The sequence below is a fragment of the Elephas maximus genome, chromosome X (genome assembly GCF_024166365.1).
Source record: "Elephas maximus indicus isolate mEleMax1 chromosome X, mEleMax1 primary haplotype, whole genome shotgun sequence".
NCBI lineage: Eukaryota > Metazoa > Chordata > Mammalia > Proboscidea > Elephantidae > Elephas > Elephas maximus.
In genome coordinates, this window is record NC_064846.1 from 159,865,178 (window position 1) to 159,889,855 (window position 24,678).

The window sequence follows — 24,678 nt, forward strand, 5'->3', positions numbered from 1 at the left end:
ATGCAATATGTAGAATTTAAAACTCAGAAGTTAGTATACCAAATCCTGTAAGCTATTGCCCAGAAAGAAGTCAAGATTTTTTATGAGTAAGTAGACAAGCTCTTTGAGGTCATGACTTCCTGGTGTCACAAAACAGTGAATGACTGATGAAGCTTTGGTGTCATTGGATTTTGGCACTTGAAAGGTGGTGTTTTCTTGGTTGGGCTTGTTGCTGAGACTGCCTCCCAGGGCTTCCCTTGTTACAGTGGTCACTGAGGCATTTCTTTTGACACAGAGATAGACCAGGGTTCTCCCCCCCACCCCCCTCCGTTGCCTCATAAACTGTGCTGTTGATGAGCCCACTTTAGTAACTGACTTATGGGGATGTTGGAAATTTTGAGACGAAATCCCAGCCCTGCAGAATAATTGCATCTCTTAGGGAGGTGTTAACAAGCAGGGGCAGAGCTAAGTGCTCCTGGGCTCCGGCTTCAGTGGAGCTTTTGCTCGCAGCCCCCCGAAGCTCCGTGCAGAAGGCGTTCATTAGTAAATATTAAACAGCACTTTCTGTACTGCTGGTGGAGTGCTGAGGGTGTGAGACCCCCTTTGGGTGCTCTGAGGCTCACGTAGCAGCCACACTGAAATTTGTATGACTCTCGACTTTCTCCTCCAGTGACAGCTGAGTTATGAGGGAAGGTCTGGAAAAACAGGCCTGATGGGTGATTTCCGGGAAATCGATACTAGGGTGCCCAGTGGCTCAGACTACGAGAAGTGACGGGGCAGAGTGCTTTTCTTTTTCGTTTGCACCAGGTGGTGAACTCATTTTTATTGTTCCATTTTTTGGTTTGAAATGGCTATTTCTAAGTTGTATGTTCCAGTCTAAACTCAGAACACTTAGAATGCATGAGAAAATATGTCCTACTTTTGGGGATACTTTTTAAGTTGTTTCCACAATTTATGAACGATGAATAAATTCAGTAAGGTCACTAGGTAGCAAAAACAGTTTGCCCGTGGCTGCTAACCTGAAGGTTGGTGACTTGAACCCACCCAGTAGTACTGCAGAAGAAAAGTCCTAGTGATCTGCTTCCATTAAGATAAAAGCCAAGAAAACTCTATGGAGCAATTCTGCTGTAACACATGGAGTCGCCATGAGCTGGAGTTGACTCCACAGCAAACAACAACAACCATAAATTCAGTACAGATCAACAGTCAGGTAAGCCTGACCATATAGATGAAGTAGCATTGTGTAAATGTAACTGCCTCTTCCTGGTTCAACTCAACCTTACTTCTGATGTTTGAAAATTGAGAGAAGTAGAATAACAGTCTGGTGAAAGATTGGTCCAGCCAGCCAGTCAGCATTTACTCAAAATCTGTGCGTGCCAGGCGTTGTGCCAGGTATTTGGTGGATACAAAGGTGTAAAGATCCTTGTTCTTCTCAACCCACCTGGAGCAAAGGAGAATGAAGAACGCCAAGGTCACACGACAACTAAGAGCCCAAGAGACAGAAAGGGCCACATGAACCAGAGACCTACATCATCCTGAGACCAGAAGAACTAGTTGGTGCCCGGCCACAGTCGATGACTGCCCTGACAGGGAGCACACCAGAGAACCCCTGAGGGAGCAGGAGATCAGTGGGATGCAGACCCCAAATTCTCATAAAAAGACCAGACTTAATGGTCTGACTGAGACTAGAGGAATCCCGGTGGTCACGGTCCCCAAACCTTCTGTTGGCCCAGGACAGGAACCATTCCCAAAGACAACTCATCAGACATGGAAGGGACTGGACAGTGGGTAGGAGAGAGATGCTGATGAAGAGTGAGCTATTTGTATCAGGTGGACACTTGAGACTGTGTTGGCATCTCCTGTCTGGAGGGGGGATGGGAGGATAGAGAGAGTTGGAAGCTGGCAAAATGGTCATGAAAGGAGAGACTGGAAGGGCTGACTTATTAGGGGGAGAGCAAGTGGGAATATGGAGTAAGGTGTATATAAGCTTATATGTGACAGACTGACTTTATTTGTAAACGTTCACTTAAAGCTCAATAAAAATTATTATAAAAAAAAGATCCTTGTTCTGGCTACTCAAAGTGGGGTCTATGAACCAACAGTATCGTCATCACCTGGAGCTTGTTAGACCAGTTGTCTGTTGAGTTGACTCTGACTCATGGCGACCCCATGTGTGTCAGAGTAGAACTGTGCTCCATAGGATTTTCAATGGCTGAGTTTTTGGAAGTAGATCGCCAGGTGTTTCTTCCGACGCACCTCTGAGTGCACTCAAACCTCCAACCTTTCAGTTAGTAGCTGAGGACATTGACCATGTGCACCACTCGGAGACTCTGGGAGCTTGTTAGAAATGCAGAGTCTCAGGCCTCGCCCAGACCTATCGAATTAGGGTCAGCATTTTAACAAGATCTCCCACGTGATTTGCACGCACATTAAGATTTGAGGAGCACTGGTATACATCACTGATTCTCAGCCTGCACATTGGAGCAATCAGTACTTTAAAAAGTACTGATTTATGGGCCCACCCCCAGAAATTGTGATTTAGTTGGTCTGGACTGTGGCCTAGCATCAGGATTGTAAAGAATTCTCCAGGTGATTGTAAATGTGCAGCAAGGATGACAACCACTGGTCTAGTATATTGCTTTGTACTCCGGCAAAACAGAGCCCAAGATTGTGGCTCAGTTTAAAAGCTAGGTGACAAATTTGTCTTTTCTAAAGATTTCAAGTGCTTCAACTAGAGATGGACACACCCGGGCTCCCTGGCGACTCCATCTTACCTGCTGGCCCTGCCTGTGTTGACAAGCTATGTGTCAGGGAGTCGCTCTCAGCCAGCCCCTGCTCGGTGGCTATGTGGGGTGCCAGGCTCCCCGGGACCACTTAGGCAGGGCTGAGGGGATGGGCATGACGTGAAGGTCTGGGCAGGGCCTCCCTCCTCATACACATCACAGGGCCTTGGCATCCCTCCCTCCGTGGCCCCTTTCCCAAGTGTGTGAGCCACTGCCAAGTTGTGTCACCGGAGGCAGCAGGGACTGGGAGTGGCTCATCTGCACCTGATGATGGTGCTGCTGAGTCATAGGACGAATGCCATGTGAGCTTGGCCACATTCCCCCACAGGGACTATAATGATGATAACCACCACAACCAGCCTCTGTGTCATTCTTTACAACTCACGGCATTCCGTGTGCCTCAGAAAACCGAGAACCAGCCGGTTTGCAACACCCATGAGCTGCCGAAGTATCAGGTGGCCCAAGTTTGTGCTTTTTCCCCTCTCGCCAGGTTCCGCACAAACATGTCAGCTCATAAGGAATGAGCTCCCTCGTGACATAGCGAAATCTCTTATTGGCGACATGCTAACAAAGAGCAGTTAGCCCAGATGGTGCAGGAAGGAGAGGCTGGACTACAGCATATCCTGAGGCTCTGTTTATTCATTGCTTTAAAGGAAAACATCGCTTGTCTTTTTAAGGAAAAATCTATTTTACTCTAATATCTGCCTGGTGATGAGGCATGGAGAAACCATTTTGGCCATTTTGAAGATTTGATCATAGAAGGGTGAACATTCTGTGTGAGAAATAGAGCTCTTTTCATACTCTTAATAAGGGCACAAGTCTGCTTCCCCCGCTTTCATGCAAATAAAGCTTATTTCTAATCAGCTTTTGTCTGGAAGCTTTCATCTACATGCTGAGCTTTTACTCTGCCGCTGCAAACCCCTGCCTCATTCAGAGGCCATCTTCCCACCTGCCCACACTACCCTTTCCTTTTCCTTGGAGTCTGAGAATCCACTAGGATGACCATCGTCTTGGGTTATACCTGTGGTCCTGGTGTAATTATTAGTAGTGCCCTAGGTTTAGAAATACACAATATGGTTACCCTAAAATCGTCCAGTGTTTTGGCCACAGTGCTTCCTTCCTCAATTGTTTCAGCTTCTGCCTTCTTCCTGGAGTACACCCACTTCTGGCCTGATGACATTCTGGCCTCACAGGTCATTGGCCGCCTGCCTCTGTTACTCATGGATGCCATCTTGCCTCACCATCACTGTCCAGTAGACATTGGTTGGGTGCCTCCCAGGAACCAAGCACTGTCTTAGCTCTAACCTCCAATTCTAGAATATTCCATAACCACAGCTTTCCATCTCTCCCTTTTCCCTTCCCTCACTCCCAGTGATCCTGCCTTTGACCTTTCTCATTGCCTCTGGTTTTTGCCCTTGTTCTGTCCTGCCAGGCTCCCAGCCTCTCTTGGTCCCATTTGTTTTTGAATCCAGCCCAGCCCTCTTGCTGGTATTTCTGGGCAATACTGATTCACTGTGTCTGCCTCTCCCACTAGGCTGTGAGCTTGGGAGCCCCATGAGGGTAAGATGATTTTCTTTTTTCCCCTGAATTCCTCTCCTATCCTTCATGTTTTAGGTCCTCAATAGATAAATTGAACCTGCTGGTATTTTACACTTCTGGAAGCACAGCCCTCGTATGAATAATTTTCTCTTCATCTCTACCATCAAAAGGATAGCCTCGTTTTCTGGTTTGTTGAAGAGGACTTATTTTCACTTCTCATTTTATTTTCACTTCTATTGCTGGGAAAAATGCTTAGGTTCTCTGTAGATGGCCAACCCAGCCCAGGTGTCCTGACCCTTGGGCCATTTTCTGCCTGCAGCAGGTGCCATTTTTCGCTTCTCTTAGTATTTCAAGCAGTACAGCAGTTTGCTTTTTAAGTGTGCCTGTCATATCCAGGAGCCTGCATTTCTTCATCTGCCGATTGGGACAGTTAGACATGTTGTCTTCTCCCTTTGCCTTTTTCCTTTTTCGCTTTGAATTATGCAATGATTAGCATTGTTAATATTTTCCTTAAGAGTGGAGATCCAAGCCGGTCGCCCCTGGTCGGAGACACAGTAAATCTAGCGTCATTATGTGCGTTCTCCCTGTAGAGGGCCAGTACTTCTGATGCTATTCTGGGTGTGCTTTTGCTTATTAAAATTTTCTTTAATGTTTTTCTCACACATGGAAGCAGTGGTTCCTGGGTGACTACTGAGGACAGGGACCATGTTCTCCACATGTTTAATGTTCAATGCCTATGTTGTTGTTGTTAGCTTCTGTCAAGTTGGCCCCTGATTCATGGCGACCCCGTGCACAGTGAAACAAAATGCTGCCTGGTCCCGCGCCATCCCCATGATCAGTTGCGGATGGGACCGTTGTGATCCATAGGGTTTTCACTGGTTGATTTTCAGAAGTGGATCTATCACCAGGCCTTTTTTCCAAGTCTGTCTTAGTCTGGAAGCACTGCAATACCTATGTTGCTGTTGTTGTTGTTAGGTGCTCTCGAGCCATTTCCGACTCATTGCTACCCTGTGTACAACAGAACAAAACACTGCCCGGTCCTGCACCATCCTCACAATTGTTGCTATGTTCGAGCCCATTGTTGTAGCTACTGTGTCAATCCATCTCGTTGAGGGTCGTCTTCTTTTTCGCTGACCCTCTACCTTACCAAGCATGATGTCCTTCTCCAGGGACTGATCCCTCCTGGCAACATGTCCAAAGTTTATGAGATGAAGTCTCCTATAGGAGGAACTTAAGTCTATTTTGCATTTAATAGGTGTTTATTGAGTTGAATATCATGAGGTGCAAATTCATACGGTACTGAGTGTTAGAGAAAAGGTAAAGCATTCATCACACCCACCTTCCTAAAGGTAAGCTTTCAGTTGGGTTTTGAAGATGAGAAGGACACATCCAAGAAAAGAAGAGTAAAAATCGTGCCAGGCATTTCTTGGAAGCAGAGCCTTCTGGATTGAGAGGCTTCATTTCTAAAGATAAAAAAAACAAATTGGTTGCCATTGAGCTGATTGCAACTCATAGTGACCCTACAGGACAGAGTAGAACTGCCCCATAGGGTTTCCAAGGAGCAGCTGCTGGATTCGAACCACCAACCTTTTGATTAGCAGCCGAGCTCTTAAACCCTGTGCCAGCAGGGCTCCTCTAAGGATAAAAAAGTAAAGAAATTCTACCCCTAACCGTCTTCCTCTGTTACTCTGGTATTGTTGATGACATTTATAACATCTCAGGGTTGGAAGAACTTCAGAAGCCATCAAATCCTATTTGTGAATTCCTTCTTTGGGGAATGATGCCAGATTGTTTATGGGATGATATGACATGGGCAGGACCAGACTATTTGCTGGATTTCCCGTTATCATTTTCCAAGAATGATCAGCGTTCTCTCATGTTGGGAGTCCTTTGAACTTTTTGTTCTGGGTAAATCTGAACTTAATGCTTCAAGGGTATTTGTTTTTTGATGTTACTTGGGGCTAGAATTTACAGTCTGTGATTAAAGACCAATTCTCAAAATCCTCATTCTCTTCTAAGCGGTTAGTTTGTCCTTGTAACAGATAGCACTGGGGAAGGGAGAGGTAGAGCTTATGTTAACAGATACAGAATTCCCACAAGTTGAGGTAGAAAGAGGCTACTTTGTCCTGCAATAATCAAAGTGTTAGACTGCAGGAGATCACAGAACTCAGGGTTAGAAAGAGTTCTACTGATTTCACAACTGCTTATTATAATCTGGCATTGTGCAATGTGCTGGCGGTATAACAGTGAACCAGACAGATATGTTCCTCACCTTGTTGGAATTTTGGATCTTCCAAGGACTGGCTAGTGAGCTACATATGCTGTGGTCCTCTAAGGGCTGACACCAAGGGGCCTTCACAACCTGACCTCAGGCCAGTCCCACTGGTGGTAGGAAGGACCACCAGCATCTCTCCATGGGCCCTGAACATCATCTCCTTGCTTGCTTCATCATCTTCCCGCTCCAGATGTAACTTTATGAGTCCTTTGTGTTGCTAGCAGTTTTGGGAAGGCCTTCGGTCATTTTGTATTTAAGCTGGAAGTTGTTGATCACGAGTCTTGAGTAGTGGATTTGTACTCAAGGACGCTGTACTTAACAGCAACATGTGTATGTACATATACTGGGCAGGAAGAGATGCCAAGCAAGGAGGTTTACAGTATTACTAGCTAGACAAGTCCTGAGTTGGGGTAATAGAAATAGAATTGGACACAGGGAAAATGCAAGATATAAAAGTAGAGCATATAGGACCTCCTACCAAGTGAATAGGAGCCCTGGTGGTGCAGTGGTTAAAGCATTCAGCTGCTAACCAAAAGGTCTTCGAATCTACCAGCTGCTCCTCGGGAGAAAGATGTGACAGTCTGTTTCTGTAAAGATTACACCCTTGGAAACCCTATGGGGGCAGTTCTACTCTGTACTGTAAGTTCGCTATGAGTCCAAATCAACTTGACAGCAGCAGGGGTTTTGGGAACCAAGTGAATTTGGGAAAAAAATAGAAATGGCCTTGTGGCATGAGGTTGAATGCCCAGGAGAACCCTGGAGCCATTAAGCCCAGGATGGGAGGTCTGCGAAAGCAGGGCTGTTTCTGTTTCGTTCATTGCTTCCTCCTTGACACCTGGCTGAGTGGCTGGCACAGAGTAGGCACTCAATAAATGTTTAGCGGCTGACTGGCACAGAGCCCTTTTTTAATTTGAATACGCTTTATGACAGGCTAATCGAAGAGGACATTTGTGCATGTGATCTTTTCGAAACCACTGTTGCAGCTAATGAAATAATTTTGCTTCCGTAAAATTAAAACTAGGAAAATATACACATCCTCCTATCTTAAAAAAAAAAAAAGGCCGTATTGCTTCTGGAGCATCTAAAAGCACCATTTGGTGTTGCGCCCCAGCCAGCAGCTCCAACACACTTAAGTTTTTATTCTCCCATCTGACTTTGGGGTGTGTGTTTAGTCTTAGTAACCACTGTTGCATTGATAGTTTCCTCATTTCTTCAAGGAAAGAGCCTTCATTTCCTCAAAAAGCAATGTCAGACCTCTCTGGAAAGTACCCATTGCCATCAAGTCGATTCTGATCCATAGCGACCCTCTGACCCTCTAGAGGGTGCGCACCCCCATTTCTCACCCTCTGCTCTCCTCTTTCCTAGGACTGCATCGATATAGGCTGGTGGGAAGGGGAGCTCAACGGCAGACGAGGAGTGTTCCCCGATAACTTCGTGAAGTTACTCCCACCAGACTTTGAAAAGGAAGGCAACGTAAGTGTGTGTGTTTTTGATCTCCGTGCTCCACACATTGTCAGAATTGTGGCTCCCGTGATGGGACTTGGCATGCGGGGTGGGGAGTTTGGTATGACATTTAAGGGCCCTGGCATTTGAGTTAGATGGACCCAGATTCTAGCCCTCGTCTGCCCTATACCCAGTGTGTGGCTGTGGACAAGTCCGTTAACCTCCGTGAGCCTCAATTTCCTCATCTGTCAATTGGCAACAGTGATCCTTAGTCTAGATTTGTTGCGTGAATACACAAGATAATGTATGCAAAGCCCTCAGTACAGTCCCTGGCATGTTGAAGCACCTCAATAACCTGCCAGAACCCTTTCTTTATGGGAACCCATTTTACAAAGCCTGTTCATCTCTGCCTAACTCCAGGTGTAGTGGTTTCTCTGCCTACAACGTAACATGAACTATTAAAAAGTTAGATGCACTGTACGGTGTAAGAGGGTGGTGATTTGCACTTATCCATCCAGTTCTGCCCCTCAGAGCTGTTCCCTTAGGCTTCCACATGACTTTGCCCACCTTTCCTGGCCTGGCCCCTCTCCATGGGGGCTCTGTTCCTGGACCATGCTGAACCTGACCTTGATACATCACCATTTCCACAGAGCCGAGGTGCAGGGAGGAGAGCTACAGTACTGGGGGATTGGTTGTCAAGGATACTAAGCAAGCACCTGATGGTGTGTGCACTGCTTAGATAAGCCACTGTCATTGTTCAAGAAGCTAGATGGTGTCCGCACCTGTCAGAAGTGAGTCCACAGATTGTTATTTTGAAGTCTAAGGCCATACCTCTTAGGCTTTTTTGTTTTTTAATTTTATTGCGTTTTAGATGAAAGTTTACAGCGCAGATTAGTTTCTTCATTCAAAAATTTATACACAAATTGCTTTGTGACTTTGGTTGCAATCCCCACAATGCGTCAGCACTCTCCCCCTTTCCCTTTCCACCCTGGGTTCCCCGTGTCCATTCGTCCAGGCTCCCTGTCCCTTCCTGCCTCCTCATCTTTTCTTTTGGGCAGGTGTTGCTCATCTGGTGTCCTACAGTTGATTGAACTAGAAGCATGTTCCTTAAGTGTGTTACTGTTTGTTTTATAGGCCTGTTTAATCCTTGGCTGAAAGGCAGACTTTGGAAGTGGGTTCAGTACTGAGTTAGCATGGTGTCTGGGGGCCATAGTGTCAGAGTTTCTTCCAGTCTCTGTCAGACCAGTAAGTCTGGTCTTCTTTTATGAATTGGAATTTTGTTCTACATTTTTCTCCTGCTCTGTCTGAGACCCTCTTTTGTGATCCCTGTCAGAGTGGTCGGTAGTGGTACCCGGACACCATCTATTTCTTCTGAGCTCAATCATTGGTTCAAGTCCAATGATTATAAAACACATTTGTAGAGACAAGTGAGCACAGAATGGCATAGTCTTCAGGTTATTTTTCCCACGTTTTCTGGCTCTGCTTGCCCAACGATTATGTCTTATATTCATTCATTCCTTCAGTATTTATTGAGTCCTTCCTCTGGGATGGCCACCATGCCAGGTGATAGGAAACGAAGACTACACACAGGGATGCTGCTGCCCTTGTGGCCTTAGAGTTGGGCTTCAGGTTTGGTGTTCAGGGCCAAACAGACTTGCCAGACATTTCCAGAAGGACACTCTGTGGGTGCCTCTGCAGGTGAGTGGAGGCGAGCGGTCACTCCAGACTACCTGGTGCACCCTTCTCACTTCTTTGTGAGGCTGGTGAAAGGGGCCGGTATCCTAAAGCAGTTTGACACCAGGACCTTCGCGGTGACTCCTCTCCCTTTGCCCAGTGGGTCATTCATTTAACAAACAAACACAAATGTGTTCTGTGTGTTTGCCTACCTTGTGGCATCCTGCCTTCTAGTTGCCAGTCATATTTCAGTGGGGCAGTAAATTCACTCAGACGAAAAAGATTCCATGACATACTTTTCTAGAAGCTCTGCTCTGTTACATAAAGCGCTAAGGGGAGCACTTCCACCATGAGAATAAAGTTGTCAGTGATGAGTAGATGCATTTTAGCTTGCTCATTGGGGCATGTACACTCTCTGGGGTGCTGTGGACCTCTCTCCAACCCCAGCCAAGCAGCCACCATCTCTTCGATAGGTCTTTTAACCTTGTCCCTATGAAGCAGAAAACCAAGTTTTAGGGAAACAAATGTAATATCTGTCAGACAAAGGAACACTTACAGCTGGGAAGTAATTGTGTAATATGACATTTAGTTTTTACAAAGTCCAAAGCATTATTACACTCTTGTTTTAACCCCCTCTGGCCTATAAAACCAGAGTCCTTGGGTGGTGCAAATGGTAGGGCGCGGGGCTACTAAATGAAGGACTGGCAGTGTGGGTCCATCCAGGACACGGCTGGTGATCTGCTTCCAAAAGATCTCAGCCTTGAAAACCCTGTGGAACATTGGCACACAAAATAAGGGTTACTACCTGTGAGTGGGGTGTCCATTACAAAACCATTTACATGAGACAGAAGGCCAACAATTACTCAAGAGCAGAAACGAGAAGATAAGGGAGGCAAGGAAGCTAGAGCACTGAAAATGAAACAAACAGAGCAACCAGAACGCAATTAAAGAGAATGTTGACACACTGTGAAAAATCTAACTAACGTCATTGAGCAATTTGTATAGAAATTGTCAAATGGGAACCTAATTTGCTGTGCAAACTTTCACCAAAAACACAATAAAATATTACTTAAAAACCCTGTGGAGCAATTCTACTCTGCATATGTGGCATCACCCTGAGTGCGACTCAACCTGACGACAACCAACGACAGCCTCTGAAACTAGCCAGCCAGCTTGGCACTGATTGTTAGACAAGGCTTTGTTGCTGAGCCCAGAGTATTGATGAGTTGGTGACAACGTGACTGGAGACAGGGCTGTCATTTGCTGAGTTGGTGGTGTGAAGATGGTCAGAATCATTAACACAGAGATGCTGTGTGGATGACAGAGTCATTCTGTCACCACTTTCAGGCAGATACCGTCTTGCCAGGGGCTGGGGTTGCATTCGTTCACCCTGAAAAGAGGATGGTCTGTGATGATTAGGGCAGGCAGCAGCAGACAGCATTAAGTCAACCCCAGGCCCTATCGACTCAGTGGGCATCCCTGAAGCCTTCAGAAGAAGCTGCTGTATATTCTGCTGGGGTTTGGATTCAGGTGGTTACCATGAAAAAAAACGACCTCTGGAATTCCCGGTGACCTCTTTTAATGAGGGCTCAGCAGATTCTCCCTCACCAAGGTGACAAGCTCTTTGGGGGTTTTTCTCAAGATATTCCTGGAGAGTACTAGTATATCTCTTGGTGCATATTTTGGGGCAATTATGTAAGCTGTTTATAAGAGACTGGGGATTCAATGGCTGGCTGATTGTTTTGAGCCCTGACGGTAAAATCGAATATCCAAATTGAAAGATTAAATGTTCTGAGAGCTTTATTGAAGCAACGGGCACGCTCTGTCATAATTACTGAAGGTAACGGGGAACTTGGACTCTCAAGAATATAGCAGCAACAACTTCTCACAGTCAGAACTATCTGAAAGACAGTGCTGGACTTCTAATAAAGACTCAGGCTTCAGTGCTTTACGAGAAAAGGTTCACATCATCAGTAGAAGGTGTGAATGTTCTAGCATACATTTATGTGGAGGGCTCTTCAGAGTCTGTGCAGTGTCAAGAACAGGGGTGGTGTGTGCCACAGGTGATCCCCTAGTGAACGCTCTACTGTGTAGGGTCTGCCTCTTAGCTGCAGGGACTCAGAAACCTGCCCGTGAAGATGCTGCTGTGAGTGCCATGCACGTTCACCTTTGCCAAGTCACAGAGACTTACCCTGGTAAGCAAGCTGGCCTGCCGCTTCACTGATTGCAGCAAGGACTGAAATGTCAGCCCGTCTGGAACCCCTGGGTCTCTCTGCCTTGGGCATTTGCTCCCTGTGGGCCTGATTCTTTAGAAGCCAGATTTCACTGGAAACTACGTTTCTCTGATGTTAGCTGGAAGGGTGAGTAACCAGTTGCTCTGAAGAAGTTATAGCTGGAGGCCTCCTCACCCACCAGAGGGAAAGGTTTGCTAAGGGAGCTATACACTGAATTCAGCTAAGCCCAGACGATGCCTGGAACAGCACTGTTCCATCGGCTGCAGCAGTGCTCTATTTTTCTCTGATTCCATGACTGTTCATGACTGTTCACTGTCACTCTCCAGACACACTGTGATGCAGTCGGCTGAGTCCCACTTTCTCAGTTACAGTCGTATGCCAACCCAGCCTTGTAAGACCACTCTAGATCACCCAGCAGAAGTTTTATGTGTTCCAAACTTGGACAGAAAAGGCAGTCTCTTGCTTGAGTCCAACAGTGGCTAATCCACTGTAAGTGAATTTTGCTGGCTGAACTCCAACTACGTTCTCTTTACCGAGTTCTTAGGAGCCTCTTACCTTAGCCGTCACCTTCTGACAAGCTGGTTTATTAAACCTGTTCTTAAACAAGGTTTTCTTTCTTTCTTTCTTTTAATTTTTATTGTGCTTTAAGTGAAAGTTTACAAATCGAGGCAGTCTCTCATACAAAAATTATATACACCTTGCTATATTTTTATATACTCCTAATTGCTCTCCCCTAATGAGACAGCACACTCCTTCCCTCCACTCTCTATTTTCGTGTCCATTCGGCCAGCATCTGACCCCCTCTGCTCTCTCGTCTCCCTTCCAGACAAGATTTTCTTTATTCCTTGTCATGTCCTTCAGCCTTTTGAGAACTGCTGTTGTCAGTTTGTTGTGCTGTGGTGGCTTACGTGTTGCTGTGATGCTGGAAGCTATGCCACCAGTATTTCAAATGTCAGCAGGGTCACCCATGGTGGACAGGTTTCAACAGAGGTGACAGACTAAGAAGAAATGCCTGGCAATCTCCTTCTGAAAATTAGCCAATAAAAACTCTACGGATCACAAAAGAACATTGTCTGATACAGTGCTGGAAGATGAGCCCCGTAGGTTGGAAGGCACTCAAAACAGAGTGGCTATAATAATGGACTCAACCATACCACTGATCATGAAGATGGCACAGGACCGGGCTACGTTTTGTTGTGTTGTACCTTGGGGTCACTGTGAGTCAGAGCTGACTCAATGGCAACTAGCAACAACATTATTTTTTTCTAAGTTCTGAAGATTCCCAATAAATTATTTCAACTTTTTTAGTCTTCCAAAAATAAAATGTGCTTCTAATAAGCATTATGAAAAAAAATTTCACCTATGACATTTATGTTTTGTACATTAATTTCCATGGGTGGTTTCAAGTGCAGATTGAGGAGTATCATCAAGGCATCTTTGTGGCCTGTTGACTAAGCCCCAACTGTGCTTCCCAAAAGTGGCGTGGATGGTGCTCCTTCTCCCCTCCCTGGTGGTACTTAACAGCTGCCCTATCCCAGTTGAGCATCTCGTTGGAAATTTTCTGGCCCAAAGTGGTCTTCTCACATTGCTCCATCTGAATTGCAGTCTCCTTAAAGACAGAGCCATTGTCCCAAGCTTCTCCCTCAAGGACCTGACAGAGTACCTGGAACATGGTTGATGCTCAAGAATCCTTGTCCTTTGATTGTTGGGTGCCAGTGTGTACCTTCCCTTGCTTCCTTGTGTCCCCTCCTCTCCTGCTTGCTGCTGTCTTATATGAGTTTAAAAGAGGAGGAAAAGTGGAGGGAGGAGAAAGGGGAAGCCAGGTCCCTTGTCAGATTCCCCTTCCCAGATAAAGGGGGGCCTAGGTCCTCACATCCAGATGTGGGGTCTGGTTATGCAGTCAAGGCCCCCCCTTCCAGGGTGGAATGGATGAAGCAAAGAGGTGAGCCAAGGGGGTGAACTGAGAAAGCATCTTGGGGAGAAGCTGAATACCAAAGCCTGGCCAACCACCCAAAAGGCCACCAGTCTGGGAACCTAGCTGAGAGGGAGACCATGGACGTGAACCACCAGGCCAGACGCTAAGAGGAACCCAGAGAGCCCCTCCCCAGGGCAAGTTGCACAGTGGCTCCTAGGGGTCTCCTGTGCTGATGACAGGGCAGGCAGTTGATGGGGACTCTGTAGGTTGCTTAGGGGCAGTTATGGACATAGCCCTAGCCTCACACTTCAAAGGTATGTCTGGTCCTCCAGGAGCAGGGGAGAAGAGGGCAGAGAAGCGACCCCTGAGTATTTTTAAACAGTGAGGAGTGCCCCAGTCAGGAACCATCCATTTCTTTCCCACAAGCACCTCCACAGAACTTAGCAGCTGGGTACATGGGGGAAGGTTTCCCAAGGCCCAGAATTGCTCAGAATCAAGCTGCGATTTGCTTCTGGCCCTCTGACAAAGCACCCCTGAAGGGTGCCTAGCCTCCAGGGGTATACTCCCCTGGTTATTTTCAGCACATCATATCACTGGGGCCAGACCTCTGAAGGCAAACTGGCAGAAGAGGCAAAGTTGCAAGTCAAAATTCCTGCCAGAGAGAACAGTGGAACCAGCTGATGAGGTCTGTTGCCAAGGACTGGCCAACCTTGCCAAGCACCGAGCAGAGTCAGTTCCGAATCCTTCAACAGGAAGCAAAGCTTGCCTTCCTGCTGTCCTCACTCCAGAAAATTTCAATTTATGTCTTCGCTCGTAGTAATGGGAAGAAATCTCATCTAGCCTTAATATATCCTTTGAAGGATTATATCCGAGTCCTTGTCTAAGCCAGCGACTCCACACCCAGACACACACACAGGCAGACACAGACACACATGCACTTTGGCCTCTGATCCCTGTCTTCATGAAGGCCAAGGCAGACCTTTTTCCTGCCCAGAAAAACAGAAAATGTGGGCTCTGTGTTCTTAGGAGCATTTTTACGTTAGCTCGTTTTTAAGGAATCCCTCTAGTCTGGATGTTGAGAGATGTGAGCCCTAGGCCCACTATGGCCACCAACAAGCTGTTGACATAGCCCATCTTGGCTTCCGTTTTCTCAGCTGTACAGAGGACGCCTGTGGCACTAGTAGCTTTAACATCCTCTTTTTTTTTTTTTTTTTTTTAACATTTACCTGCAAATTGAGCAGGCTGAAGCCACCTGAGTGCAGAATTGAGGTATTTTACTTTCATCCTGGAGGGAGAGAAAAAGAGTAACTAGAACAAGTGCTTCTAAAAATTTATGGCTTAAACTCCTGGCCTGAGTAGAAAGGCTATTTCTGTCCACACACCTCCCACTAAAACCCACTGCTGTCGAGTCGATTACCGACTCATAGCGACCTTATAGGACAGAGTAAAACTGCCCCATAGAGTTTCCAAGGAGTGCCTGGTGGATTCAAACTGCCAACCTTTTGGTTAGCAGCCATAAAGCAAGTTAATATCTTATTGCTGGTAAACTTGGTAGAGGAAACGTTGGCTTCCTGCTTACCCTGGGGTTCCCTTAGTCCCAATTGCTTCATCCAGTTACAATGTGACATTTTGAGGGAAATCAACTAAGTGATATGCTCACATCTTATTTAAGAAGCATGACCTCCTGGGGTGCATTTTCCACTGTCAAATTTTGCTACACGTTTATCCAATCTACTTTTGCAGTTCTAACTGTCCTGTCTTCCTATTGCATTGAAATAAAAAGTCACGGCAGCCCAAGTATTAAGCATTTATTAATTTTATTAATCATTGGGAGCACGGCCCAGAGCTAGACAGAACCCAAGCCCTGACACTTGTTTAGAATTACCTTACTTCCAGCTGCCGTGGTGTCGACTTCGGCTCACGGCGACCCCATGTGTATCAGAGTAGAACTGAGCTCCATAGGGTTTTCAATGGCTGATTTTTCAGAAGTCGATCACCAGGCCTTTCTTTGAGGTTCCTCTGGGCGGACTCGAACCTCCAATCTTTTGGTTAGCAGCCAAGCGTGTTAACCATTTGCACCACCCCGGGGAACCTAGAATTGCCTTAGAAAACATCTTATTTGAAAACTGGCATAGCTTCTCATCCAAGGAGGCATGAAGGCTGTGAAGAAGTTGGATGAAACCGGAGAAAGTGAAGTCAGTCAAGAGAAAAGCAAAAAACCGAAGGAAAATCTGTAAACCCACTCAGTTAACCAGCAAAGCAGGCACCTGGCCAGCATTAGTCAGGTGTGGAGGAGGCAGGATAGACAGCTGCCAAACTGTTCCTTCCTTTCCGAACTCTGCCCCAGCCGCCTCTGCACCTGCCCAGGCTCCAAGCAGAAACTCATATCGCTGCCCACTGGCTTCTCGTTCCCTGCCACGTTTCACCTGCGCACGCGCTGGGACCACACCTTTCACACGCTGTCTGGTGGCACAACATTTCCCGTCCTCTCTCTCTCTGCCCCTCTGCTCTGCCCTGTCACGTTTCATGTGTCTGCTCCATGCCAAATATGACACAACCGTCAGATTTTTTTTTCCATTGCTAGCACAGTAGTCTTGGAAAATATGATGACTCGTAATTGTTTTTATTTTTTTTATTTGGGGCCCTGTGGTTTGAGGCAAGGTCTCTGGGGCAACAGCCTCAGTGAGGGGAGGCGCCTGTGAAATTGGTTATAAAAATGCTCAGACCAGTGGAGGAGTGAAAATGCTCAGACCAGTGGAGGAGTGAGACATCTAGGAGCTGGCATTTGTGGGACTTGGCTGGGAGGAATTAGGTCACAGGGTGTTGGCAATTTGGTGAGTAAGCAATTACTCTGATGCTAAGGTAAAGGAAGGTTAATTGGCAGAGGTTCAAGGATAACTTCATTAGGTAAACACACATCTGTCCTCAGGTGAGGGCAAAGACAGAGAAGGGCGAAAGAAAAGGGAAGGCCTTGCGAAGCGGTAGGGAGCTGGAAGAGACTGTCCAAGGCGAAAGAGTGGCCTGAGCTGTGTAAGCCAGAAAGAATCCCTCCCGTGGAGGCTTGTACGCAAGGCGAGGGGCCCTCTGCACAGCTTCCTTCCTTTCTTTTCTCTACCAAAGTTTGTGTTCTCACATAGACAAGACAGAAGAATACTAAGAAGGGGACGCACACACAAACCCAGGCACCCACAAGCCCACAAATCACAGGTCACTCTAAATGGATTGCTTTCCAGTCTTTTGCTCTTTCTGTATATTTTATAACATAGTTGAGCTCATGCTGTAGCTGCAACTTGATATCTGGTTATTTTTTCTCAGCTTTAACATGATGCAGACAGTTCCATGCTTTTCTAAACCCTGTGGGAGTGGTGGACTCACCATGGAGGGTGCACTGCTCACAGTGGTCAAGAGCGTGCCTGTGGGGTAGACAGCCTGGGCTGCATGCCCAGCTCCCAGCCCCCTGTACTAGCTGGGTGACCTCGAAGCCTCAATGACCTCATCTGCAACATGGGCATAAGACGATCACTACTTCATAGAGCTGTCACGAGGATTAAGTAACTCTGCGCTCACTCTGTGCCATTTAACCCTCACAGCGTCCCTAGAAGGGAGGTAATAGTAATATCACCCCTTACAGATGGGAAGGTTCGGCTGGGTGAGATAAGTTACCCAGTGTCCACAGCTAATCGTTGGCAGTCTGATTCTGAAGCCTCACCTCTTACCCCACGGTGCTAGCCTGCTTACCAGGAGGAACCTGGCCAAATTGCCCAGCTAGTAAAGAGCAGAACTAAAATGCTGTGAATCCAGAGCCTAAATGTGATGATGCCCCCTGAGAAAGTCCCATGTGGGCCTGAGATTCTCCGGGCCCTGGGGCTGCACCAGGCCTTGGTGGGTCAGGGCTGCTGATGGGTGGCCACTTCTGCTGGCCTCTGCAGTAAGGGCACAGTAGCATGTTTTCTGAGAGCAGAGGAGACTCTTGGCACTTTTGAAAAGTCACAAGCCCGATGATGCCCAGAGGGCATAGAAGTGTCAGCAGCGACATAGATCATAGGCTCAGACCTTCCCCGTGTCCATCTGTCTGTAATGATTTCAGTGTGGCGATGGCTGTCCCCTTGCACTTGGCCCCCACTGCACTTAGCCTGGCAGTAGTACTAATGTGGTAGCCTGAGACTGGCGTCCCGGCTGGGTTCTCCGGCCACTGCCCGACCACAGTTGATCTTTTGTGAGCAAGAGATGCCTGGCTCCTGTGCCTTTGGAGCTGGTTCAAGGATGACAGTCATTGATTGCCTCCTTCAGCTACAGAGTGCAAGGGCACGAAAGAAAAACAAACAGCCGCTGATATGCGGCGAAAAATCCGTTCCATCTCATCACTTGTGACAGGGTGGGACTGGTCTGTGGGAGTGCCACAAACAGCCTGCCAGCTGTGGGGTGGAAAGGGGCAGAAGGCTTGGAACCCCTCTTGGCCGCAGCGGGCCCTCCGCCATGGTGTCGTTTCCCCACGGAGAGCAGATTTGAGCAGATTTGATTTCGAGTTGAGTTGTACCAGTGACTCTGAAGCACTGGGTTATTCAGCAGATTAAATCTTAATTGCAAATGCTGTTTCGGCGTAGGAGTACCATTGTGCTTGCTGGTGTCAGGCCATTTTTGCTGAGGCGTGCTTTTCCAGAAGGCTGTTACAAATTTAGAAAGAGGGAAATGGCGCTTCATTCGCTGATGGAGTTTGTTTTGCAGACTGAATTTATTTTAGTGTTTGTTTAAAGGTGCCAAAAACTGACATCCCTGGAGAGAGAGTTGCTCAATTTTTTTGGAGAGGTTTTCTGGGTTGTCCAAACTGCATCTAGAAAACAATGTCTGTGGTCCTTATGTCAGAGAAGAGGCTTGCCAGCATTCTCACGTGCTCTACTTTTGATTCATTTTTCAGAGACCCAAGAAGCCACCCCCTCCATCAGCTCCTGTCATCAAACAAGGGGCAGGTAATGTACCTTTCAGTTCCGTCAGCACAGTGTGCATCTTGCTCTTGGCATACACGTATTCAGATCACCCCTGAGAGAACACAAGATTCCTGGATGGCCAGACTGGGAAATGGTGATTTGATCTAGGCAGACAGAATTTAAATATACTGCTGTTTTTCCTGAAAAATAAAATGTGTCCTTGATACAGTGAAAGTTTCTGAGTTCCCAAAGACAGTGGCCAGAAAGAGCTTTAAAATAAACTGAGTTTGTTTTGCTTTCTTTTTCTTTTTAACAAACTCCTATGAGCCAAGGAGGACCTAATTGTGCTGCTTTGCATGTGCCCCATCTAGGGTCAGCTTGGGGAACATCTCTCCTCATGGGTCATGGTGACCTACCCAGTGACAACTGGGTGTGTATAAAAACCCACTGCCATTGAGTCGATTCTGACTCATAGTGACCCTATAGGACAGAGTAGCACTGCCCCATAGGGTTTCCAAGGAGCGACTAGTGGCTTCGAACTGCCAACCTTTTGGTTAGCAGCCAGAGCTCTTAACCCCTGTGCCACCAGGGCATGTACAGAGTTGCTGAATTTTCATTGTGCCCTGTGTGGTTAACCAAAATTTGCACTTACTTCACATTCCAAAAAGATTTTGCTTTCTACCAATAAATACTTTCTCCCATGATTCTTTTTTAATCTTGAAAAGCATCCAATTTATTTCTTCTGCGTAGTTCAGATATTAGGGTTGAATAATATAGGTAGAATTGATGGTGGGAATTCGGGTAACTCATTACATACTAGTTTCTCATGCATAAAGGTGGACTAGAATTCCCCTTTATAATTACTAAAATTCATTGGGGAGAGAAGTTATTCACAGAAGCATGAATAACTAGTTAAGTGGCATTTAAAAAAAATTAGCAACTAAAATAGAAGAAGAGTAAAGGTATTTCCAGTTCTGCACATTCACAATTTCAGTTTCTGTATCATGATATTTTATATACCATTTAAATGATTGGCGCCCTGGTGGCATAGTGGTTAAGAGCTTGGCTGCTAACCAAAAGGTCGGCAGTTCAAAGCCACCAAGTCGCTCCTTGGAAATCCAATGGGGCAGTTCTACTCTGTCCCATAAGGGTTGCTATGAGTTGGAATCGACTAGACAGCAGTGGGGTTTTTTTTTTTTTTTTGAATGAATAAATTTCCAAATTGGTTTGTTTATAAATTTATTAATGAGTGTTTTTTTCTTTTAAGTTCTTTTGGCCCACCAAGTTGTGGAGGGAATCAGCGTGACCACAGATTCCTTTCCCATTTCCTTCTGCGTAGCTGAGAATTACAGAGAATAAGCCCTGAAATGGGATGTTAATTACATCTCCTGCTCTGCCCCCACCCTCGTTTGTGTTGAGCAGTTTAATTTTGCCACCTGGTGGTTCTGGCAGTAGAAATATTTTATTGTGCAGAAATTACAGCAGGCTATTTATTTGCTTTTCTCTGAAGACGCTTTTCCCCAGAGGTCTTAATAACCCATAAGAGACCAAGGAAATGGGTCTAGTGGTCCAAGGCTCAAGTAGCCTAGAGTGTAACTTGGATTGGAGTCTTCCTGATATTAGGATTGTCAGTTCCTGCTGTATCTCTGGGTATCATACTGAATGTCTTCATTGTCATTAGGAGTCTAGATTGTATCATAGTAGGCAAAACTCTTACCCTTTTCAAATAATTTTACCCGAGTTTATGATGGGTCTCTGTGGGTGGGGCAAAGCAAGATGGCATCTAATCTTCCTAGATTATTTCTACCGCTCATCTATCCTGCAGAAGAATCTTGGAAACTGCTTGGTAACGAGAGGTAGATATTCATATTTTCCTCATCATCAACTTTTATTATTTTCAATTATTTGATTAAAAAAAAAACCCACAACAGATGTGGAATTGATAACAAAACTCCAATACAGAGTTTAATTGTACTGAGTCGTTAAGAAGATTTAGGTGAAGTGTGTGTTCCAAGCGCCCATCTCTGGGGCTGGTCGTGTAAAGAGTTTGCCAAGCACTTAACCAAATGCATACATAACAGCAATGTTTTGGATTTGTTTGGTGCTTTAACTATTTTCCAACTGCTTTTACATCCCTGAGGCTTCTGGCACTGATGAGGGCCCCAAGCGAGGGAGCAGCTGCCATCCACCTGGGTAAAGATGAAATGCTAATTGGCACATTTGGAAAATGTAATACTTGAGGGACACAGTTACAGACAGGAAGGACTTTGAGAGAACCAGCGTATCTTCTCTGCACATTCTTCAACTTAAAAACGTGTTCCGTTCCGGTTACTCTTGCTGCATAATGTAGTGGCATAAAGCAACAACCAAAAGCTCACGGGTTCCGTGGGTCATGAATTTGAACGGAGCCCAACCAGGACGGCTTGGCTCTGCTCCACGAGGATGGGACCTCAGCTGGGAATGCTGGATCAGCTGAGGCTGGAGGAGCCACTTCTTTGCTCACGTGCCTGGCACCGCACGGTACAGACAGCTGAGGACTGGGCTCAGCTGGGGCTGTTGGCTGGGATGCCTCCACGGGGCCTCTCCAGCATGGCAGCCTCAAGGTAGCTGAGCTTCTTACATGTCAGTTCGGTATTCCAGCGTAAGTGACATGGCCTTTTATGAAATCACATGGTATCACTTTGGTTGAGGCAGTCACAAGCCCACCCACCTTCCAGGCAAGGGGTTATAGACCTCACCTCTTAATGGGAGGGATATCAAACAACTGGAGTTCCTGGGTGGTTCGTGTGGTTAACATACTCAGTTGGAGGTTCGAGTCCACCCAGAGGCACCTTAGAAGAAAGGCCTAGCAACCTTCTTGTGAAAAATCAACCGTCGAAAACCCTGTGGAGCACAGTTCTACTCCAACATCCATGGGGTAGCCATGAGTCAGAATCGACTCCACAGCAGCTGGTTGCTTACCAGACGGTTGGAGGCCATATTTTAAAACCACTACAAAATGGAGTCCAGGTCCCTGTGAAATTCCTTTTTATTTGTACAGCATGATATCCAGTGACTCGTTATTTGTACATTTTGATGATTGACTTGTTTATTTATACACATTCCCCCCAGTGATTTTCTGTGTGACTGTGTTGATGCCTAGAGAAGTCAAGCTTAAATATCAAAGATATTAGTGCTTTTCTTGTAAATTAAGGAAGCATAGGCAGGCCAACTTAAAGACATAGGCCAGAAAAGATTTCTGCTGTGTTTCTGAGCAGCTCCTGTTTGCCAGATAACACCAGCACCCAGCTCAGGAAAAAAAAAAAAAATCTCTTGACTTTGTTGTACCTGATAAATATTTAACTGCTGGTGTGCCAAGTAAACAAATAAAGAAAACATTTTCTGATCACTATTATCCTTTCCCCTCTAGGTACCACTGAGAGGAAACATGAAATTAAAAAGATACCTCCTGAAAGACCAGAAACGCTTCCAAACAGAACAGAAGAAAAAGGTATGAGATCAATTCTTCCCCGGTGCTTCCAGAGCAGCAGTAGGCAAAGCCGTCTGTCACAGGGGCATCCTGATTACCCACAGAATTTGCTTTTTCTTTAGAATATGGTGGATTATGGCTCGGTTTTGGTTACTTTTAAACATCCCATTTCTAAGGAAATAAGAGAAGGTTATACGGCACTTCTTTGGGTCAAAATTTCTCATCAAATGAAAAACAACCAACTTAGCAACGTTGCATATTGGGGCTCTTCAGCGATGCCTCTGCCATCACCACCCCACCCGCACCAGCAGCATCCTGAAGTCATGATGATGACCGGAAGTTCCTTGAGGGCCCAGACGTGTCTTCCCCATGTTATAGCCAGACGGGCCTTCCCCCTAATGCCTAGTACCCCAGGGTGCCCATTAACTGTTGAAGGATGGACATGGCTTAAGCTCCCATTCATACAAATGATAGCTCTATTCCTCAGTCCCTGCTGACCGTGTTATAGACACGTGTCCTTGGTCAAAAATGTTGGGGCAGGAGACACTTGGCAGAACTAGGAAAACCAGTTCAGAGCCCAGAGTCTCCTGAAAAACAAAACAAAAGTTACTCTTGTGTTGATTCTGATTCATGGCAACCCTATGTGTCAGAGTAGAACTGCCCCATAGAGTTTTCAGGGCTGTGCCCTTTTAGAAATAGATCACCAGGCCTTCCTTCCAAGGCACCTCTAAGGGAGTGGATTCAACTGCTAGCCTTTCCATTAGTGGCCAAGCTCTTAACCATTTGAGCCACCCAAGGTCTCCTGAAGGTGGTCAGAAATGTCATTTGCAGGGAAGTAGCTTAACTTGCCTCATTGGTTACACAGTTTTGCCAGTGTGCCTGACTCCTACTGTTCTGAGTGTCTCTCCCAAAGGAACCTGCAGGCTGTGGAAGGCTTTTTTCCTTACGTGTCTAAGATTTAATTGGTCATACATTTTATGAGAAAAGTGCTATGTTATTGTTAGGAACAGGGGGCATAGCAATTTCCATTTTAAAAAGCAGTTATGTTTCAGCCGCAAGAGCAATGCTAAATTAATGAATATAATTATTTGGAGGTGTTCCCTGGTGGCCTCATGAAATTTTATTGTGAAATTTAATATATCAACCTGCCCGAAGTTTTGCTAACATTGCAATCTCTTAAGAAGTTATACCTCTTTCTCTCACAGCGAACAGTTAAAACTTGAGTTGTAGAAACCTCACTGTGAAGCCCAGGTCTGTGTAACAGACACAATGAAAAGATAGCCAGTGAATGTATACCATGTGAATACGTCTTCAGTAGAAGTATGTGCTATGAAATATCCAAACGCTGTCCCCTATCTTCATGGAGGACATGTGGCTAGTTTCTTTGTCATAGCCAGGCTCCATGGTGAGGACATTCTTGCCTCTGATCCACAGTGTCTAACATGGACCCGACTTATGTAGGAACAATTGCCCCAGTTGGATGGCCATGTGGCCACACACCACTGGTCCCATGATCCCTTGCTCTATGCCACAGTGGAAGGCAGGAGCCCTGGCCAGGAAACCAGCCTTCTCCTCACAATTTGGCCAGGCCAAGCCCCCTCTCCCATTCATTCTGTAGGCCACTGGTGCTCTGGTCCCTGTCCCACTGCCCCGCAAGAAAAATCTCCCGTCCTTTGCATTCCAGACAAGCCCTTCCTCAGTTGGTGCTCATGTACCAGTGTGTGAGTTCCCAGCATTCCTGGTTGGAGAATATTTACCCACAGAAATGCTGTGGGGATGAGCACAGTGATATCTGTGATATACCTGATAGGCTGTTTAAAGCTTTTGCCCCTTGGCCTGGGGACCCAAACAGCATAAGTTTGGGGTTGCAGGTAAAACGTTCAGAGTAGCACCTTACAAGCAAACCTAAGTTCCCTAGCTGTTCTCTAGTTGGCACCTCTCTGAAGTTCCGTCTTTAGAACGAAGAACGTGGGTATATGCTTTTAGGCCATGCACAGGACAAGGCTAGCTGAGGACAGAAAACATGAAGCTGTCACTGAGTACTGCACAACTTTGCTACCACATCTGGCTTCAACTTCATTCTCATAGCTCTGATGCCAAAACGCCTTGGAAAGAAAATACCTGTGCAACCCAGTTTACCTTCCAAGTTCAAACTGCACAAAAAGAATCCAGAACTAACCATTGTTCCCTGAAACTCTTCCCCCTGGATTGGCTCATGGCCCTTTCCACATGCTGACCTGAGAGGTTCCAGGCCTCTTTCCTCCCCACACCCAGCAGGTCCTGGGGGCCCTTTGCCAAACCCATCAGACATTTACCTAGCCCCTGCTGTGTGCTGGGCACTGTGCAGGGTTTCAGAGAGATGGCCAGATGTGGGCCCTGCCATCGGGGGCTTACAGCCAAGCAGGCTGTGCCAAGCATGCGAACACCCGGGAGGTAGTGTGG

The 24,678-nt window shown here is 46.3% G+C and overlaps 1 protein-coding gene across 5 annotated transcripts in view; it reads left to right on the top strand.

Annotated features, from left to right (window-relative positions):
* SH3KBP1 (SH3 domain containing kinase binding protein 1) overlaps positions 1 to 24,678 on the top strand; it is a 382,888-nt gene that overhangs the window by 293,703 nt on the left and 64,507 nt on the right. For all 5 annotated transcript variants that reach the window (XM_049872882.1, XM_049872883.1, XM_049872879.1 and 2 more), the window contains 3 exons: positions 7,942 to 8,049; positions 18,758 to 18,809; positions 22,177 to 22,257. In XM_049872882.1, coding sequence (XP_049728839.1) covers positions 7,942 to 8,049; positions 18,758 to 18,809; positions 22,177 to 22,257 — 241 coding nt within the window. The remainder of the gene's footprint in view (positions 1 to 7,941; positions 8,050 to 18,757; positions 18,810 to 22,176; positions 22,258 to 24,678) is intronic.